Genomic DNA, 18,563 nt, shown 5'->3' on the forward strand with positions numbered 1-18,563 from the left:
TAATTTTTAAGTTTAAATTTAAAGTTTTAAGTTTAAACTAATTAAACTTGTTTTTGGAAAAAAAAAAAAAAATCAAGACTTTTTCCAGAGCCCTTCAGGTGAAACACATAGTTCAATTTCCTTTTGTAAAAGCTGTTTTTCCTTCTTTTTTTTGTACTTGTTTTACTCATGAATGTATTCATTTGTTTGTTCATTTATCTTTTAAATGGCAGTATCCCTCTGAGGAAGATATGATTGAGTGGGCCAAGAGAGAAAGTGAGAGAGAGGAAGAGCAGAGACTTGCCCGACTGAATCAGCAAGAGCAAGAAGACTTAGAACTGGCTATTGCACTCAGCAAATCTGAAATATCAGAAGCATGAAGAAATCTCCTGTTCTTCGTCAACCACACAACACTCTCCTTCTTGAATACTGAAGCTATTTACAATGTATATCAAACCTACCTGTGAGCATGGGAATACAAAAGGTTTGAGATTCCTGTAAATGTGACAAAAGTTTTGACTTTTTAAACTCCATTTCAGATTTGTCTTTTTTTTTCCCCCCGTGCAAGTGGTAACCCAGATGACTTCACCTAGGCCCCTGCTCTGGTGTGCATTTAGTGTGAGCTGTTGCCTGCCTGTGCCTCTCTTACTTGTAAAGCTAGAGCACCCAAGTTTCTGCTTTCTGGAATATAGAGAAATAGTTTCACCCCTATGCTACCCTTATTCTGTAGTTACTCTAATGATAGCCAGTGGGGTTCTTAAAGTTGGCAGTATTCTCCCCTAATTTAAATGGTTGAAAGAGGGGAAGGGAAAGAACATCCTATTTCTTTTATGATAGAGCAAATTGGCCAGTTTAAAGTACATGTTTGTATTTCCTTTTAATCAAAATACTGTTCAATTTGTTTTTTATAGACAAGAAAAAATATTTTGCATACATTGACTCCCACTGTTGAAAACAGGATGTTTTAGATGGAACCATTAGAGCTTCAGACTCAGTCTTTTCCTAAATAAAAACATTAAAGCCTCATGTCTGAAATAAATTAAAAAAATTTTTTTCTGGATTTAAAGAATTTTAGATAAACAGATACCTCTCCGTGATTTTAAGTACTTAGAGAATGAAGAAAAATTTTCACCTAAAATATACTCATCAATATAAGATAAGCAAAAATCTTAACCTGGCAGCCATTCTGCCATTGCCATGGCACTGTCCTCTTTAGTTCATGGTAGGTTTATTTTTTTACTTTTGTAGAAGAAACTTCAGTAAGCTAGAACTGGAAGGTACTTTAACTTTTTGTATATATATTTTTTTGTTTTCTTTAATGAAGGCTCAATTACTTGAAATGTAAAAACATTCTCTGAATACAGATGAAAAAAGTGACATGTATTAAATCATTATTGCTTTGTGTCCATCTTTGTGGATTAAAATAGTCTATTCTTTTTGTATTTTTCACCTACAAAATTGGCAAGCTAGCAAAACTTTTTTTTTGTTTTTTTAAATTGGGAGAGAGGAGACCTGCCCAGTTATCAGATCTCTTTATGTGTTAAAAGCCTATCTTCTGCAAAACTGACTTAGCAGACAAGCTGAATTTAAAATGGACTGTGAAGTAGGCTGTAAATTGTAGAGTAATCTAAATTTTTTTAACATCAGTTACTGACTTAAATAATGTGTTGAAAACCAAGATAAAGGAAAATGCACCTAAAAACTAATTAAATGTGTCTGTGGTCACCAAGTCAAGGTGGTATTGATCTGTGTTAATCAGAGTAACTTATTGCCTAGCTTATGAATAAATTCCAGAATATCCAATTATTTCCTTTTGAAATGGTGCTTTTTTTCTCTCCACACACAATTGGATTACTGCAGTTCAAAATGAATTTAAACTACTTTCTTGCATTGCTTTTTTCTACTTTTATAAATTAAAGCATTTCAGCATGAAAGTCATACAGACAAAGCAAGGGCTGAATCATAATCACAGGGCTTTAATATTGATAAACTAATCCATTTATAAGGATATACTCCAAAAGTTGATTGAGAAGGTAGTGTTGGGAGTTGTAAATGGTAGTGGGTTTTGGGTTTTTTTTCTTCCCCTTCCACTTTAGGAAAAAGGTAAGTTGACTTGAACAACCTTCTTTTGCACTGGGAAAATGAGCAGATGTTTGAAATGGTTTTAAAATATTTTTTTTAATTAAAAGAACACTCTGGAAAGTACTAAATATCTGTAACTTATAAACACCAACTTTCAGTGTACCTTAATCTTATGTGTGTTTAACTGGATTGCATAGATTCTTATCTTTTGTTAAAATATGTATACTCAGTGGACCAATATGATATTAAAGTATGTATATATTATATAAATATATATATATATCTAAACCTCCATGCTCACTTGAGTAGGATGAATGTCTTAGAGTCATTTATGATCATATTTTATGTTGTTGACTCTGGCTCCAGTGCCTGTGATGGAAAAGGACAGATGAGTATTCCTGAGAGCTAAGTAGCACTTATTACAAGGTTTTAACCATCTTCTACCTACTTGTTCAGATTTATTTGAGTTCTCTTTATAGAATTTTCTCTTATGTTTCAAACTTCTAAACTGTAGCCTGTAATTATGAGAACAATAAACTTTAAGTAATAATAAACCATAGTCTCCATACATCCTATCTGACATGGAGTTTTGCGTGATTCTGTGTTATGTTCTTGCTGTGTCCATGGAAGGGTAGACATGCAATCAGCACAGATGAATTATGTGTAAAGTGCTTGAGACACAGTGCCTGGTGTAGAATACCCAATGAATGTTAACTTGTTTTTAGTTGACACCTATTTTGTGAAAGAAAGATAGGAAATGTATGCATAGATACAGTGTCCAAAACATAGGTGGTTTGTGTATGTATTCATTGAATGAGGATTTGTGACTCTTGGAAGGCACTGTGGTGTCAAAAATTCATGCAACCCTGGTCTGCCACTTTTAGGAAAGAAGACTTTGACAAAGATAGTTAGCCTCCCTTAGCTTTAGCCACCTGATGCAAAGAACTGACTCATTTGAAAAGACCCTGATGCTGGGAAAGACTGAAGGCAGGAGGAGAAGGGGACGACAGAGGATGAGATGGTTGGATGGCATCACTGACTCAATGGACATGAGTTTGAGTAAACTCCGAGAGTTAGTGATGGACAGGGAGGCCTGGTGTGCTGCAGTCCGTGGGGTCGCAAAAGAGTTGGACTCGACTGAACTGAACCGAGCCTCATTTTCCTCTTCTAATGAGCATCATAATACCCAGCTCACAGGATTGTTCTGATTGATTTGAGTTTGACAGCTTTTTAATATTATTTTAATTAAACAAATTTTGCCATGTTCTTATTAATAGTGAGAATAAGTACTGGCCATTGAACGCACTACAGCGAGCACTTTATGAGTGTGTGTGTTTAGTCACTCAGTTGTGTCCTGCTTGTCGCAACCCCATGGGCTATATAGCCTACCAGGCTCCTCTGTCCATGTTGTTTAATCTTCACAACGGCCCTAAATAGGAATGTTATTCACATCTGTGTTTTTTCAGTATTTATTTATTTACTTGGCTTCACTGGGTCTTAGTTGTGGCATGTTGGATCTTCAGATCTTTGTTGTGGCAGGCAGGATCTTTTAGTTGGGCATGTGGGATCTAATTCCCTGACCAGGGATCAGATCCGGGCCCTCTGCATTGGGAGCACGGAGTTTAAGCCACTGGACCACCAGGGATGTCCTCAGCATCTATTTTAAAAATAGGAAAAATGAGGCTCAAAAAAGTTACAATAATGTGATTCAGATAATACAGCTTATAAGTAGATGAGCCAGGAATTGAACTTTGGCCTCTCTGATTCTAAAACATGACACTCTTTCCAGTTTACTGTGCTTTGTCTCATTTTGTATGAAAAAAACTGCCTATAGGAAACTTTAGGAACAGAGCATGATAAATAACACCAGATAACATGTTGAGCTTCAGGCAGAATCCTTCGTGCTTTACATATATTATTTCATTTAATCCTTTAAAAAGTAACCTTGTAATGTATAGGTACTGTTTTTGTCTCCATTTTCCAGAGGTGCCCTAACGAGGCCACAGTTATGTAGTTAGTAAGTGACAGAGCTAGAATTTGAACCCAGTAGACTGGCAGTACTGTTTCAACCACTGCTCTCTATTCCTGTTAAAGGTGAGAATTCAGAGGAGAAATACCATAAATAGAACAATCCATGTAATCTCTGCTCTTGAGGATTAATGAAATAAACCTACTGCATAACACATGGCATCTTATAAAACATTTCCCAGTTCATTTTCATATGTAATCTTTACCAGGGTTTAGAATAGTTGTTGACACATGAAAGCACTGAACAACTTTTAGTTATCAATATGACAAATGATAAAAATGAACATAGGGATGAGAGCATCCTTTCTTTTATTAAAAATGTACAAATTTCAAAGCCATGAAACTGGTAAAAACAAAAATTGTTTTCTTGGTGCTGGCAAAGCTCTGGAAAGAATGCATTAAAAGGTAGGCAAAGGTAGTACATTTTGGGGAGTTTGCCACACAGATGAAGGGACAGGCATTCTAGGCAGAGGCCACAGTTGCATAGGGTGAAAGTGTAGAACACGGTACAGCGTGCCAGAAAACCGCACGTGTTGACGTCTCATTCAGTGTGGGTTGCGTAGGTTTGTGGCCAAAGATGAAGTGTTTGTGTGTAGAAAGAACTCATTGGTGGTAATCTGGAGGATTACTTTAGGAGGAAGCCAGGTAAGGCGGGGAGAGCAGGGGAAGGCTATTGGAGTCATTCATATGAGATGGTAAGTACCTAAATATGACTGTGGCTGAGGCCTGAGAGAAAGGGACTTATTTAGGAGAACAAACAGGCCTTACATGTGGCGCTAGTGGTAAAGAACCCTCCTGCCAGTGCAGGAGACAGAAGCAACACTGGTTTCATCCCTGGCTCGGGAAGATCCCCTGGAGCAGGGCATGGCAACCCACTCCAGTATTCTTGCCTAGAGAATCCCATGGACAGAGGAGCCTGGCGGGCTACAATCCACAGGGTCATAAAGAGTCAGACACAACTGCAGTGACTTAGCATGCACACAGGGTTTGATTAGATGTGGGTGGTGAGGGAAAAGGAGTGGATGTCAACTTCAGCGAGCATCAGCCCTTGTTCAAGTACAGATTATGGACCCCATCCACAAGCTTGTGATTTCAGTAGGTCTAGAATGGGACCTAAGAATCTGAATTTCTGAGAAGTTCTCAGATAAAGCTAAAGTTGCTAGACCTCACTTTGAGAGCCACTAGAATAGAGGCTGACTTCCAGGTCTCTTTGTCCAGAGACATGTCTTATTAGTAATAGATCTGCTCCTTGAGTTTGCAGTGCTGTTGCACCTAGTCACTCTGTTCTTGACCTGTGGCTTCTGCTTCATAGTGCGAAGTACCTCTAATCTTTCTTGTGCATAAAGAGAGTTTTTAAAAATAATAATTGCAAGCTTACAGCACTTATTATATACCAGTACTATTTGAAGCACTTTAATATACAGACAGTCCTCAGCTTATGCTGGTTCAACTTAGAATTTTTCTACTTTAAAGATGGTGCAAAAGTAATACATATTCAGTAGGAATCATACCTTGAATTCTGAATTTTTACCTTTACCCAGACTAGTGATGTGCTGTATGATCCCCTCTCATGTTGCTGGGCAGCAGCCCACCTCCCAGTCCACTTCACAATCACAAGGGTGAACAACCAATACACTTAAGACCACCGAGTATCCTGACAGACATTCTGTTTTTCACTTTCACTACAATATTCAATAAGTTATATGAGATATTCAACACTTCGTTATAAATAGGTTTTGTGTTAGACAAGTTTGCCAAACTATAGGTAAATATAAGTGTTCTTACATCACATAACATTACATTAAGTGTTCTGAGTATGTTTAAGGTAGACTAGGCCAAGCTCTGATGTTCGGTGTATTAAATGCATTTTTGACTTAAATATTTCCAATTTATGATGGGTTTATGGGGATATAACCCCATTATAAGTCAAGGAAGGTCTATACACTGACTCTTGTTAATCTCCATAACACTCCTTAAGTTAGGTGCAAGTTTTGGAAATGTACAGCGAGAAGATCATTATCATTCCATTCACCTTTGCTAAGGTGTACTGTGTTCTGGGTACTGTGCTGGGTCAGAGCTTTGCCCTCAGGGTGCAACACGTCTGTAGGGGAGACAGATGTTACTTAGAATTAATTTCACGGCACTGCACACTGAAGATTATGATAGACATGCTGGGACACCCAGAGGAAGGAGAGAATATTTCTGACTGAGAGGATTGGGAAAGACTTCCCAGATGGGGTATCCCTAGGACACAGTATTCTGTTCCTAGCATTAGTAAAAGCATAGATGGCAACTGTCGAAATTTAACAGCAAACATGGTGGCTTTAACAAGCCCACATCGTTTGATGGCAGGGCTCTGCTGATTGTGAAAGACTGGCAGACAGTCTCCTGGAAAGCCTCATTTAAGGGACGTTCATTACTTAGTGAATTCAACCTTATCCAAGGTCTGACCTTCAAGTTTAGAAACCTGATTTTCATCAGTAAAAGAGACAGAGCTCGTGTTAAGCAAGTTCTCAGAGACTGCTGTAAAGACCAAAATGTCCGTTTCCAGTAAATGTTGCCCTAGGGCTTGTGGCGCCCACACTTAGTTGAATAAGACTCCTTCTCTCTGCCCATGCTTGAATGCCTCCTGCCTGTGAGGCTCCTCACTCTGCAGCCTCCTTGGATGAGCATGTTCTTAAGACTAATGTGTTTAATCAGGCTACAGCCTTGTTTGGCTGGTTGGGTAGCTATAAAGTCTCTTTGGGGTGACTTGGCATTTCCTGCTTTCATCACATATGTGGACTATATATTTAGCTCCTCCTAAGGCTGACTTTCCCGTTTCTGAGTTCTTAGTGAAACATCTCACTCCCTGGGCTCTGACCTCACCCTCTCTTTGATCATATCATTTATAGAGTGTATATGTGCCAGGCTTTCTCCTTGACTCATCCTCCTCCAAACCATCCTCACAACTCTGCCTTCTAAGTATCTCTCAAATCTGTCCCCTCTGTCCCCTGCGCCACTTCCCCAGGTCAGGTCTCCATCATCTCTCTTCAGGTTTTTGCTTAAGCTTCCAAATCTCCTTGCCACCAATCTCTGTTTTTCTTTCTGCTTCCAGACCATCCTCCATGTGGCAGTCAGATTCTTATAGAATCGAAATCTGCCTTATCACCCCTGTAATAAAACATCCACTGATCCCTGTCATATTAAGGTTCACAGCCTAACCCCGTGAAGGCTTTTCCTTAATAACTTTTAAGTTCTGACTGGTATTGAATCAGTAGTGGCTTGACCATTTAAGATGTGTTTTCTTTACTCCCTTTAAACAAATCTTGAGAAAATGCCACTTGAAGAAAACACAGCCACTCTGATTGTCGTATATAGAATCCTTTTATAGATTGTGCATAATTTTACTCTCTAACTTGTTGTTTTTCAACAGGTAGGTTGTAACTTCTTAGTTGGGTTGTGAAGTCAGTTTAGTGCAGCCAGCAGCATGGAGAAAATGGAGAGTACAGGCACTTGGTTCCAGACCACCTAAAGTGAATGTCACAATAAAGTGAATCACGTGTATATAAAAGTTGTGTTTACACTACATTGTAGTTTATTTGAAGTGTGCAATAGCATTGTATCTAAGAAAACAATGTACCTACCCTAATTTTAAAATACTTTATTGCTGCTGCTGCTGCTAAGTTGCTTCAGTCGTGTCCGACTCTGTGCAACCCCATAGACGGCAGCCCACCAGGCTCCCCCGTCCCTGGGATTCTCCAGGCAAGAACACTGGAGTGGGTTGCCATTTCCTTCTCCAATGCAGGAAAGTGAAAAGTGAAAGTGAAGTCGCTCAGTCGTGTCCAACTCTTCACGACCCCATGGACTGCAGCCTACTAGGCTCCTTGGTTCATGGGATTTTCCAGGCAAGAGTACTGGAGTGGGGTGCCATTGCCTTCTCCGACTTTATTGCTAAGAAATGCCAAAACAATTACAATGGTTACATCAAATATCACAGATCACCATCACAAGTGTAATAATAATGAAAAAGTTTGAAATATTGCAAGAATTGCCAGACTGTGACATAGAGACACAAAGTGAGCAAATGCTGTAAAGAAATTGAGCCCATAGACTTGCTGTATGCAGGGTTGCTGCTGCTGCTGTTAAGTTGCTTCAGTCGTGTCTGACTCTGCAACCCCATGATGGCAGCCCACCAGGCTCCTCCATCCCTGGGATTCTCCAGGCAAGAACACTGGAGTGGGTTGCCATTTCCTTCTCCAATGCATGAAAGTGAAAAGTGAAAGTGAAGTTGCTCAGTCGTGTCGGACTCTTAGCGACTCCATGGACAGCAGCCTACCAGGCTCCTCTGCGCATGGGATTTTCCAGGCAAGAGTACTAGAGTGGGGTGCCATTGCCTTCTCTGATGCAGGGTTGCTTCAGACCTTTAATTTGTAAAAAGCATAATATCTGCAAAGTACGATACAGCAGAGAACAGTAAAATGAGGTAGGCCTGTAAATTAGAATGAACACCCATGTACCAATAATCAGCTTCAATGAATACCAGTTCATGTCCAATCTTATTTTATGTATATTCCTACCCAGTTCCCTTTCCGATTATGTTGAAGCAAACCTTATATTACACTTGTAGATTTTTTAGTATGTTAATAATTAGCATTTTAAAAATTGTGAAATAGAATTTGTTATTAATATATACCAGGTCACAGGATGAAATGAAAGTCATTTTTTTAAGCGTCTCTTTTCAAGTAAGAAATGTGGGTCCTAATGTATATACAGGTTAATAATGTAAAGGATTATCTTATGGAGGGAAAGTATGTCTTTGCTGAAAGACCCGACTTATTTTTCTTCTCCTCTGCAATAAGTGTACAGAATGTGTTCAGCTGTCCAAGACCTAAGAGGTTAATCTCAGCCTCTCCTTTCTGTTTCCTCTGGAGTCAAAACTTGAGAGGACTGAGTTATTTTGTAAAAAGGAAAAGAGACAAGGAAAAGTAGCTGACACTAAGGACCATCTCTGAGCCTGTCTCTAAGGCGTTTGGTATGCATTACCCTACTTAATGCTCACAACACTATTACAGATGGTAAACATGTTGTATAGAGAGATGGAAATGACTTGGCCAAGACCCCCGCCCAGGTGCATTGACTTTGAGACCTGCTGTTCCAGCACACCAGGCTGTCTTTTGCATCCTTGGCCTTATAAGACCCTTTGAGCCTGAGTGTCAACAGATACCAAACACAGCAACCCTGGGCCCTAAGCAAGAACTGATGTTCTCAAAGAAGACCCCGAGCAGCTCAGCTTCCTGAGAAGGTTCCTGGCCTTACTGTTTGCTAGCTGTGTGACTTTGGGTAAATCTCTTTAACTTCTCTGGTCTTCAGTGGGGATTATACTCACTTCACAGGGTTATTGTGAAGATTAAAGATGATGAACATAAAGTCTTCATTCCTGCTACATGGCAGATATTCACCAAGTAAGAGCCGTCATGTCTGTGTTTTAAGAAGACAGAAAAAAATATTTTAGGAAAATGTCTCTATATGATTAAGGGAATAAAGTTGTTGAAATAAAGTTGTTATCTTGAAAGTTTATTGATATTAAATGTTCCCCACTGGTTCTAGATAAAACTATTCACACATTGTCCAGCATTATTCTCTTTTGTTTGCATCAACTCATTTAGTCCTCACAACAACACTTGTGGTAGGTAGTGGTGTTATCCTCATTTTACTGATGAGAAAACTGAAGCACAGAGAGGTTAAATAATTTGCCTGAAGTCAAAAGCAGCTATCAAATGGTTAGGCCAAGATTCTAACCCAGGCAGTCTGGCTCCAGAGCACAGGAGAGAATATTAATAATACCTGCTATACCTTGAGGGGTAGGGGGTAGGGACATGAGATTCAAAATAAGATAAACTTTGGGGAAGTGGTTCATAAACACTATGTGCATTCTAAAATCTTGGGTGGCAGGCAGACTGGGACTGGGATTAAGATACATACTCTAATCTGGCTGCTTGGGTTGAGTCCTAGCTCCGCCACTTAACTAGCCTTTGTTATTTCACCGGATTGCTTAATCCTCTGCTCATTTTCTCAACTATAGAAATTGAGGTTGTAAAAGGACATACCTGATAGGATTATTTTGAGGATGAAATGAGTTGGTACATAAGGTTTTAGAATAATGCCTAACAAAGTTCTAAGCAAATGATGGTGATGAAAATAATATGATGATGAAGCTGTCCAGATGTCAAAGAACAGGAAACAAGCCATGAAGTCTGAGAACCCTTGGGTTGAATCCCAGTTCTTTTTTCCCCCTCCTTTGGCTGCCCTACTCAGCTTGCGGGAATCTTTAGTTCCTTGACCAGGAATTGAACCCTCCCCCATCAGTGAAAGTTCTGAGTCCTAACCACTGAACCTCCAAAGAATTTCCCCCAGTGCCTAATTTGATCTCAGGAACATTTCTAAACTGACTCAAATATTCTCAAACCAGAGTTGCCCAGAATACAGGTAGTATGTAAATTCCTTCAGCATTGTGTCTGCCACTAAGTAGAAACTTGATAAATGTTAGGTCCCTCATTCTCTCAGTAGTGATCATCTACTATGTGTAACAATAGTGTTCGGCTCCGTGGAAGACACAAATGCGAGACATTCTCCACCTTCAGACAGAAATCTCAAGAGTGGGACTAATATGGTCCTCGATACTCAATATAAGGATTAAAAAAATATATAGCGCTAAATGCTCTGAGAGAAAATCTCTGAAGAGGGAGCTAGTCCTCCATTGGGAGATACAGGAAGGCTTCCTGTAGGAAGTAGTGGTGGTTGTGGGCTTGGAGGCTGGTTGGGACTTTAATCCCACGAGGATTAAAGAGGAGACCAGGCCATCTGAGCTCCTGTGGTATTTATGCCTGTGAGCCCAGGAGGAAGTTGGCTATTTGTAAGCTCTGTGAGCTGAGGGGTTTGGGTTCCTGAGTACACGGTAACTGGAATTTCCAGATCTGGAAGCTCTAGCTTTGTGGTCAGATAGGCAGCATTCTCGGGCCCTTGTTGATCTGCCAAGGCCATGACATGAGTGCTCAGAGAAAGGGGAAAAGGTTGTATTTTCTCTGCTGCTTATTAAGGAAAAGTGAGAGAAACTGCCCATGTGAGCCTTGAGGCTTCTGCCCTCTGCTTTGACCAGGACTCCCACTCTGCGCTGCCCACCTGTAGGCCACAGGCAGGGTTGGGGGAGCACCAGATGGAGCAGACAGATCCGGTTGTAAGGCTTGTTCTCAGGGAAGTCAGCGAACCATTCTGAACCTCAGTTTCATCAACTGAAAAGGGGGTGAGTATTTAATAAGATGAAATTAAATGAAAATTTATATAAAACACCTGGCTTAGGGTTTGGCACATTACAATTAGTCACCATTTGATGCATCAATTGTGTTGCTCAAGACGTAGGATACAGACCCAGCCCCAAAGCAGACAGAAGTCCCATTGCCATCTTGCTCCCCTGACCTGTGTTCACCTCCCCCCACTCTCTCACAGAGAGAAATCTCCAGGGAGCCCTGAGTCCATCCTACACGCTCCACCTTGGAGTGATCCTTCTCGAATACCTCCTCAAGCTGCTCCCTTGCTCCTCACCCTCAGTAGAGCTCCCACCCTCCCCACCCCCATGCAGCCTGCTGGGCTGCACTGCCAGAGGCTCACTTGCTCCAGAGCTGATTCTTCTATTTATTACTGTTTTTAAATAAAAAGTGAAAATGTACGTTACCTAAGACAAAATATGGGGTTCCAAAGAAAGTATGTGCTGGAGACAGGTTCATTCTTCTCTGTCTCCCACCTCCCCCAGGGGCTGGGAGCCAGAAGTCTGTGAGCAGGGCCATGTCCCAGGGCCTTGCTCGGCCAGCAGCCTGCACTCCCACACTCCAGCGGCTCCTTTCCTCCTGTCCGCTCCTTGCCCGCGCCTCCTGCTCTGTGCCCTGCACTTTGAGGGCAGCCCCAAGCCCCTGACCCCATTCAGGTACTGCCCTGGCAAGGCGGGTTCTGCACTTGGGCGGGTGGGAAAGGCATTGGTGACGCCATCACCTCTCGATGCGGAGTAGGGGCTCAATACTGGGAGTGGAGGGGCCGGGGGTAGGTCCTGGCACTGCCACTGGCTCTCTGTGTGACCCTGGACAAATCCCTAGGGTAGGGGGGAGGGGCTCAGTTTCTCATTGTTTCGACGACCGTGGACGGGAGTGGTCTCGCCCTGGGACCGCAGGTCGGCTCTTGGACACCAACGCCCGGGCCAGGCAGGGAGGCGCCCGGCCGGGCGGGGAGGAGCCACGGGGCCCGCCCCGCCCACTCCGTCCAGGTGCGGCCACTCGAGCCGCCGCTACTGCAGCCGCCGCCGCGAGGGGCCGCCCGCGCCCCCTCCGAGTCGGGCCCGCGTCCATGGCCTTTCTGACCGCCTGGAAGGGGGCGGCCTCCGGGAAAAGCGACTACAGGTACCAGGCGGGGCTGGGGACTCGGCGGGAGGCGCGGGTGGGACTGCGGGACGGCAGCCGACAGAGGCACAGCTGACGGGACACAGCAGGCGACGGCAGCGTGCGGGTTGCTGGGCGCGGGGTAACGGCCGGAGGGCCCCGGGAGGGGCAGCCCACTGCCTCTCACCACCACCCGCGCCACGTGTCGCTTGCTCGCGTGTTATGGCCCCCAGCAGGGCTGGGCTTGGGAGTGAGGAGATGCCACCCATCACCCCAAGCCCCGCTTCCGGTGCTTCACTGGTGAGGGCAACTCAGGTGGGCTGGACCTGGGCCGGACTGGGAGTCAGGTGTGGGCAGCTGCCCCTCTCCTCCAGCAGGGCTGCTCACACCCCGCACCCTCCACGTCTGGGGCAGCAGCAGTGTGGAGGGAACTCCTAGGTTGAAGTGGGCATCCATGTGCACCACAGCTTCAGGGGTGTGTCATCACCTCTGTGTGTCACCCCCAACTCCTGGGTGAGTTGGTATCTCCAGATGTGTTCTCATGAGAAGAGAAAGAGGGGACAGCCCTGGCCTCCCTTCTGAGCTTTGACCCCTGATTCCTTTCCTTTGTATATTTAAAGCTCACCCTGCTATGCCCTGGAGAAGGGCAATCTAACTACCCTCCCAACAGCTCCATCTGACTGTCCTGTTGGCACATCAAACTCAGAAAGCCCCAAATCAAACTTCACATCGCACCCTCAAACCTGTTCCTCCTGTGTGCCCATCTCAGTGAAGGGCATAGTCATCCACTCAGTTGCCCAAGCCTGAAATCTGGGAGTCATCTCTGTCACCTCCCTCCCTCACCTCCACCCTGGTCTCCAAGTTCTGCTGATTTTAGCTTCTTGATGACTCTTGAAGCTGTTCATTCCTCTTGGACTATTGCAACAGCCCCTAACTTTTCCATTTCCTGACCATCCTTCAGACTGGTCTTTTCTAAATAAAAAACCAGACCATGTCATTTTTCTGTTTTAAAACTCTTCTGTGGCTTTCTATCACTTAGTAGTGAAAGGTCAAGACTCTCCAGGGGAGGGGCTGTGATCTGCCCAGGCCCACTTCCTGTCACTCCATGACCCTCACTCTGGTCCAGCAACAACGGCTGGCTTGGTAGGACTCTCGCAACTGTGCTGAGCTGCTCAGGGCTACCTCTGCCTAGAATGCCATCTACCACTCCTGACAGTCACCCCATAAAATTCAACTTTAGATGACTCTTTTCTTTAAATTTTTTTTTCACTATTAAAATAAACTTTAATTCAAGGGTAGCATACATACAGAAAAATGCATACAATTTAAGTGTACAGAGCTCAATGACTCTTCACAAGGTAACTAGTACCCATGTAACCAACACCCAGATTAGGACACAGACCATTACCAGCCCCCAGTGTCTCCCTTGTGCCCCTCCCAGGGGCAAGCCCACAAAGGTAACTACTATCCTGACTTCTAATACCATAGGTTTGATTCTTCTGGGTATTTTTGTTTGTGTGTTTGTTTTAATTGAAGTATAGTTGATTTACAATGTTGTATTTAGATTCTGGTGTATAACAAAGTGATTCAGCCATGAGGAAATGGCAAACCACTCCAGTATTCTTGCTGGGATAATCCTGCAGACATAATCCTGGAGAGCCACAGTCCATGGGGTAACAGAGTCAGACATGACTGAGCACAGACACATGCACACACACACACGTATATGTGGCTTAAAATAGAGCAATGTGATGGACAGAAAAATCCATTATGCCCAGAGCGTTTCCAGCAGTGAGGGTATTTCCTGTCAAAGCCTGAAATGTGTCTGAAGAGCAGAGAGGTGTGTGTGTGTCATTGAGGATCCAGGAGGCAGGCTACCCAGAAGAAGGCAGAGTTTGGATTTTATTGTGTAGTGGGAGACACGACTGAAGTGACTTAGCAGCAGCAGCAGCAGAGGGCATTAGGGAGGGGATTTACATATTTAAAGCTGACCCTGCTGCCCATGGAGAAAGGATATTGCTGAGAAGACAGAGCATTTTAACACTGAGTCGTGGTCACCCCCTTCTGTCTCCCCGCTACATATGAAAAGGGGACAGGGTTCATCTACCTCCATGTCCTTGAAGCCCAGCACAGTATGCTTCGGTCTTGATGAGAACATGGGGGAATGATTTCTGAGGAGGGTGAGATCGCTTGGCTGAGGGGATGAGGAGCAGCTGGATCCACGTGGATTTCTTGCCCGCCTGCCCTCCTGTAAGAACCCAGTTGCGCTCTGTCTCGTAGCCCCCTATGTGAGGAGTGTAGGTGAGGACCTGAACACGCCTGGCTTTCTACCTCAGCTGGAACTTGCTGGTCACAAATACCCAGAGAATTCTGACTCCCAGATGCCCTTACAGAGTCTCTCACCTAAGGCAACAAACCGGGTCTCCATTTGCTCAGCTTGAGGCCTGTGACTTCTTCACCCGCGGCCCTCATCCACCACGCTGCCTTGTCTCCCACAGCCTGGCCAAAGGCTAAAGGGCTTGGGAAGGTGCTCAGCCCCCGCTTTACCGTGTACATGCTGGCTCTATGACCCTCATTCAGCTGCCTGACCCACGTGAGCCTCAGTTTACTCATCTGTAAAACAATAGCTGCTCACTGAGCGGTGGAAAGACCTGGTGAAGCCACATTGATAAAGGACCTGACAGACAGCCACTGGGGCAGATTCGGTGATCAGTAAATGTGAGTTCACTGCTACAAGGGAATCCTTCGTCTATGGTATTTGCATTGAACAGAAGGGATTCAGAAAGGTTTAGTGACTTCCCTGGTGGTCTAGTGGTTAAGAATTGGCCTGCCAATGTAGGGGACCAAGTTCAACCCCTGGTCCAGGAAGATCCCACACGCCACAGAGCAACTAAGCCCATGAGCCTCAACTACTGAGCCCACATGCCACAACTACTAAAGCCTGTGTGTCTAGAGCCCGTGCTCCACAATAGAGAAGCCACAGCAATGAGAAGCCACCACAACGAAGAGGAGCCCCCGCTCACCACAACTAGAGAAAGCCTGTGTGCAGCAACAAAGACTCGGTACAGTCTAAAATAAATAAATAAATAAAAGAATCTTTAAAAAAAGAAAAAAAAAAGGAAGGTTTGGGAGCCAGTGGTGTGATTGCAGGCACCAGAATTGGGAAGCCAGGAACTGTTAGAAGAGGGAAATGATGCCTGTGCATCTTAATATAGTAACGGCCACCTACTTGGCCTACAAACAAGGTCCCTTTCAGTCATACCAGTACATGCCCCCCACCATGGCTGCTCCTATAGGAGAGGAAGTGCAAGCAGGCAGGATGCCTTTAAGAGAGTAATTCAGTGGCAGAGCTGCTGTGGAAGAGAGGGCTGCCCCAGGGATGGAGGGACCTTGCTGAAGAGGCCAGGGGCCTGCGGGGCCTGCGTGGACAGGTTTCCAGCTCTCGGTTTGAGCCTGAGTTCATGAACTCTAAGATACCTCCAGATAGGGAGTGTCAAATTTGATGACTGGAATCCTTGAGCTGTTAAGGGGTCCCTTCCTTGGCTCTGGATCTGGACTCAAGGCCAGTGCTGAATTTTCACCTATGGGATTCTCAGATCCTGTGAGTTGAGGCATCTGTGATGGTCAGACTCATGATTTAAAATGCCAAGTTTTACATTCTTGAAGTTCCTGACCCCAGGATTCTGATTTATCCCCTTTGGCCAAGGGCAGCTGCACGGGGTGGGAGAGGGCTCTGATGTGGGAGTCACCATGTGGCCCCTCCGATTCTAAACCCCTGGTGAGGATACCATGGCCCAAGGTGGTAGCATGCCTGACATATTTGGAGAAGAACAAGGAGGCCAGTGTGACTGAATCAGAGAGTAAAGGAAGATGACACCAGAGAGAGAGAGAGAGAGACAGTGGGGAAGGAGGGCTGGTGAAGACTTTAACTTTTGCACTGAGCACCATGGGGAGCCAGTGCAGAGGTGTGAACAGAAGAGTGACATGGTCTGATCAAGCAGGGCTGGAGCTGTGTGGAGAATAGACAATAAAGGGACATGGGTGAGAGCAGAGAAAATAGGGAATATGCAGTCATCCAGGCAAATAAATTCTCTATAAATTTAGCATCTGCAGAATAGTTTGGTATAATTCATTGAACTAATTCCTTATCTATGGGCATTTAAATGATTTTCAGCTATATCTTTATTATAAGAAACACTATGATGAACATCCATGTACCATAAATCTTTGTGTCTGTGATTATTTCTTAAGATATGATTGCTGCCTAGGTGTTATTCGTCATCTTTCTAAGGCTCTCAGCCCATAATTCCAGTTACCCTTCAGAAAGATAGTGCCACTTTCTACTCTGACCAGCAGTGAGTGAGGTGGCACATTTGCCCTGAGGGAGGTATTAGATGTCCAGTGGGTGTTGCCTTTGTGGTCCTGGCCAGGTCTGGGTGCATGTCATAGGGGAAGTCCCTGTTCTCTGGCTAGCCTTGCAGGGTTCCCAAAACTCTTTCAGGTCCATTTGCTTATTTTATTGCTCATGTCAGTCTTGTTATCCCTGCTTTATGAGTGAGGAAACTAAAGCTCAAAGAATAATGACCAGGCCCATTCTAAGAGCTTTATGTCTATTATCTCATTTAATCCTTACAACAACCCAGTGAGGTTGGTGCCGTCAACATCCCCATTTCAAAGACAAAATCATTGGTCCATGGTGTCAGAGGTGGGGTATAAGCCCCAGCTTGCAAACCTGCTCTCTAAAACACTCCCTTCCTGCCCTGACTGAAGCCAGCAGAGTGACTTGCTTGGGGGCTACACAGCTAGGACATGGTAGGGCTGGGAGTCCAGCCGGATCTTCCTGATTCTGCAGCTCTGACTTCTGACAGGATGCCACTCAATGCCAGAACCCCCTCATTAGCATTCTGCATCTTCTTTTCATTCAAAATTTTTCTTGGTTTTCGTTCCTGACAGGGCATTCCTTTCTAAGACCCACCTTTGGCAGCTCTGGGGGACCAGACTTTTGAAAAAGAGCTCAGATCCCAGAAACCAAGCACATCAGAGCAGGGAGGGCCCTTGACCTCCTGGTCCAAGCTTCTCTTCCTTTTATATTTGGTGGCGAGAGAGAAACTAAGAGCCAGAGGGAGGCAGTAACCTGTCCAGGATTACACAGCTAGGAAGGGCCAGAGTCCATGGGGAGGGAGGAGGGCGGCCCAAGGAGCAGGCCTAGTCCTCCCTAAGGGCCTCTCTCCAGGGAATGTTGAAGAACTGTGACTGGTTTGGCCCTCTTCCAGGGCCCTTTGTGGATGAGCCTGTTTACTTGTGAATTAATAACGAGCTCAAGCCTGTAACCTGCTGGGTGGAGCTCACTCACTCACTTTAAGGAAAACCAGCTTCACAGTCACCAGCTCAGCTGCGTTGGGAGGGCTCTAGGGTCTGAGGGGTAGTTCTGGGTCTTAGAGACAGTGGAAGTGGGATGCTCCATGTAAGGGAGGGGCCTGGAGAAAGGCACCGAAAGGGCAGCTGTGAAGAGGGGAGGGGACCAGGGTCCCTGAGTAATGCTTGGCAAGCTTATGAGCATGCCTGAGAGGTTGCCACTGTGACTGCAGGTTTACAGATGGGAAGACTGAGATTCAGAGGGGCAGAGCCAGAGCTGACTTCACAGCTTAAGCTCCTTTTACAATGGCATCACTTTTCACGTGCTCAGACCCCTATTTGTGTGACATCTCCCCTACCCATTTCCACACACTTTCTCTATAGGATAGAGTTGAGATTTGGTTTAAGGCATGCCTAGACCTGAGTCCAAGTCACACTTGGTTCAATCCTCAGTTTTCTCATCTGTAGGATGGGAGATAAAGCTACCGTGGAACTTTCTAGAGCATTCTGAGGAGGTTAGTTATTGAAGGCTCTTGTTTTTTTTTTTTTTTGGTCACACCATGCGGCTTGCAGGATATTAGTCAGATAGCATCACCTACTTGATGGACATGAATTTGAGCAAACTCCAGGAGATAGTGGAGGACAGAGAAGACTAGAATGCTGCACTCCATGGGGTCACAGAGTCGGACACAACTTAGCAACTGAAAAACAAAT

At 44.4% G+C, this 18,563-nt stretch overlaps 1 protein-coding gene across 5 annotated transcripts in view; it reads left to right on the forward strand.

Annotated features, from left to right (window-relative positions):
- EPS15 (epidermal growth factor receptor pathway substrate 15) overlaps positions 1-1,071 on the forward strand; it is a 146,723-nt gene extending 145,652 nt beyond the window's left edge. For 4 of the 5 annotated variants that reach the window (XM_052638136.1, XM_052638137.1, XM_052638138.1 and 1 more), the window contains one exon: positions 213-1,071. In XM_052638136.1, the coding sequence (XP_052494096.1) occupies positions 213-359 (147 nt within the window). In that variant the 3' untranslated portion in view covers positions 360-1,071. The remainder of the gene's footprint in view (positions 1-212) is intronic. The other variant, XM_052638140.1, reaches the window with a different exon arrangement.
- The last annotated feature ends 17,492 nt before the right edge of the window (positions 1,072-18,563 follow it).

This window comes from Budorcas taxicolor, chromosome 3 (assembly GCF_023091745.1).
Source record: "Budorcas taxicolor isolate Tak-1 chromosome 3, Takin1.1, whole genome shotgun sequence".
Taxonomy (NCBI): Eukaryota; Metazoa; Chordata; class Mammalia; order Artiodactyla; family Bovidae; genus Budorcas; species Budorcas taxicolor.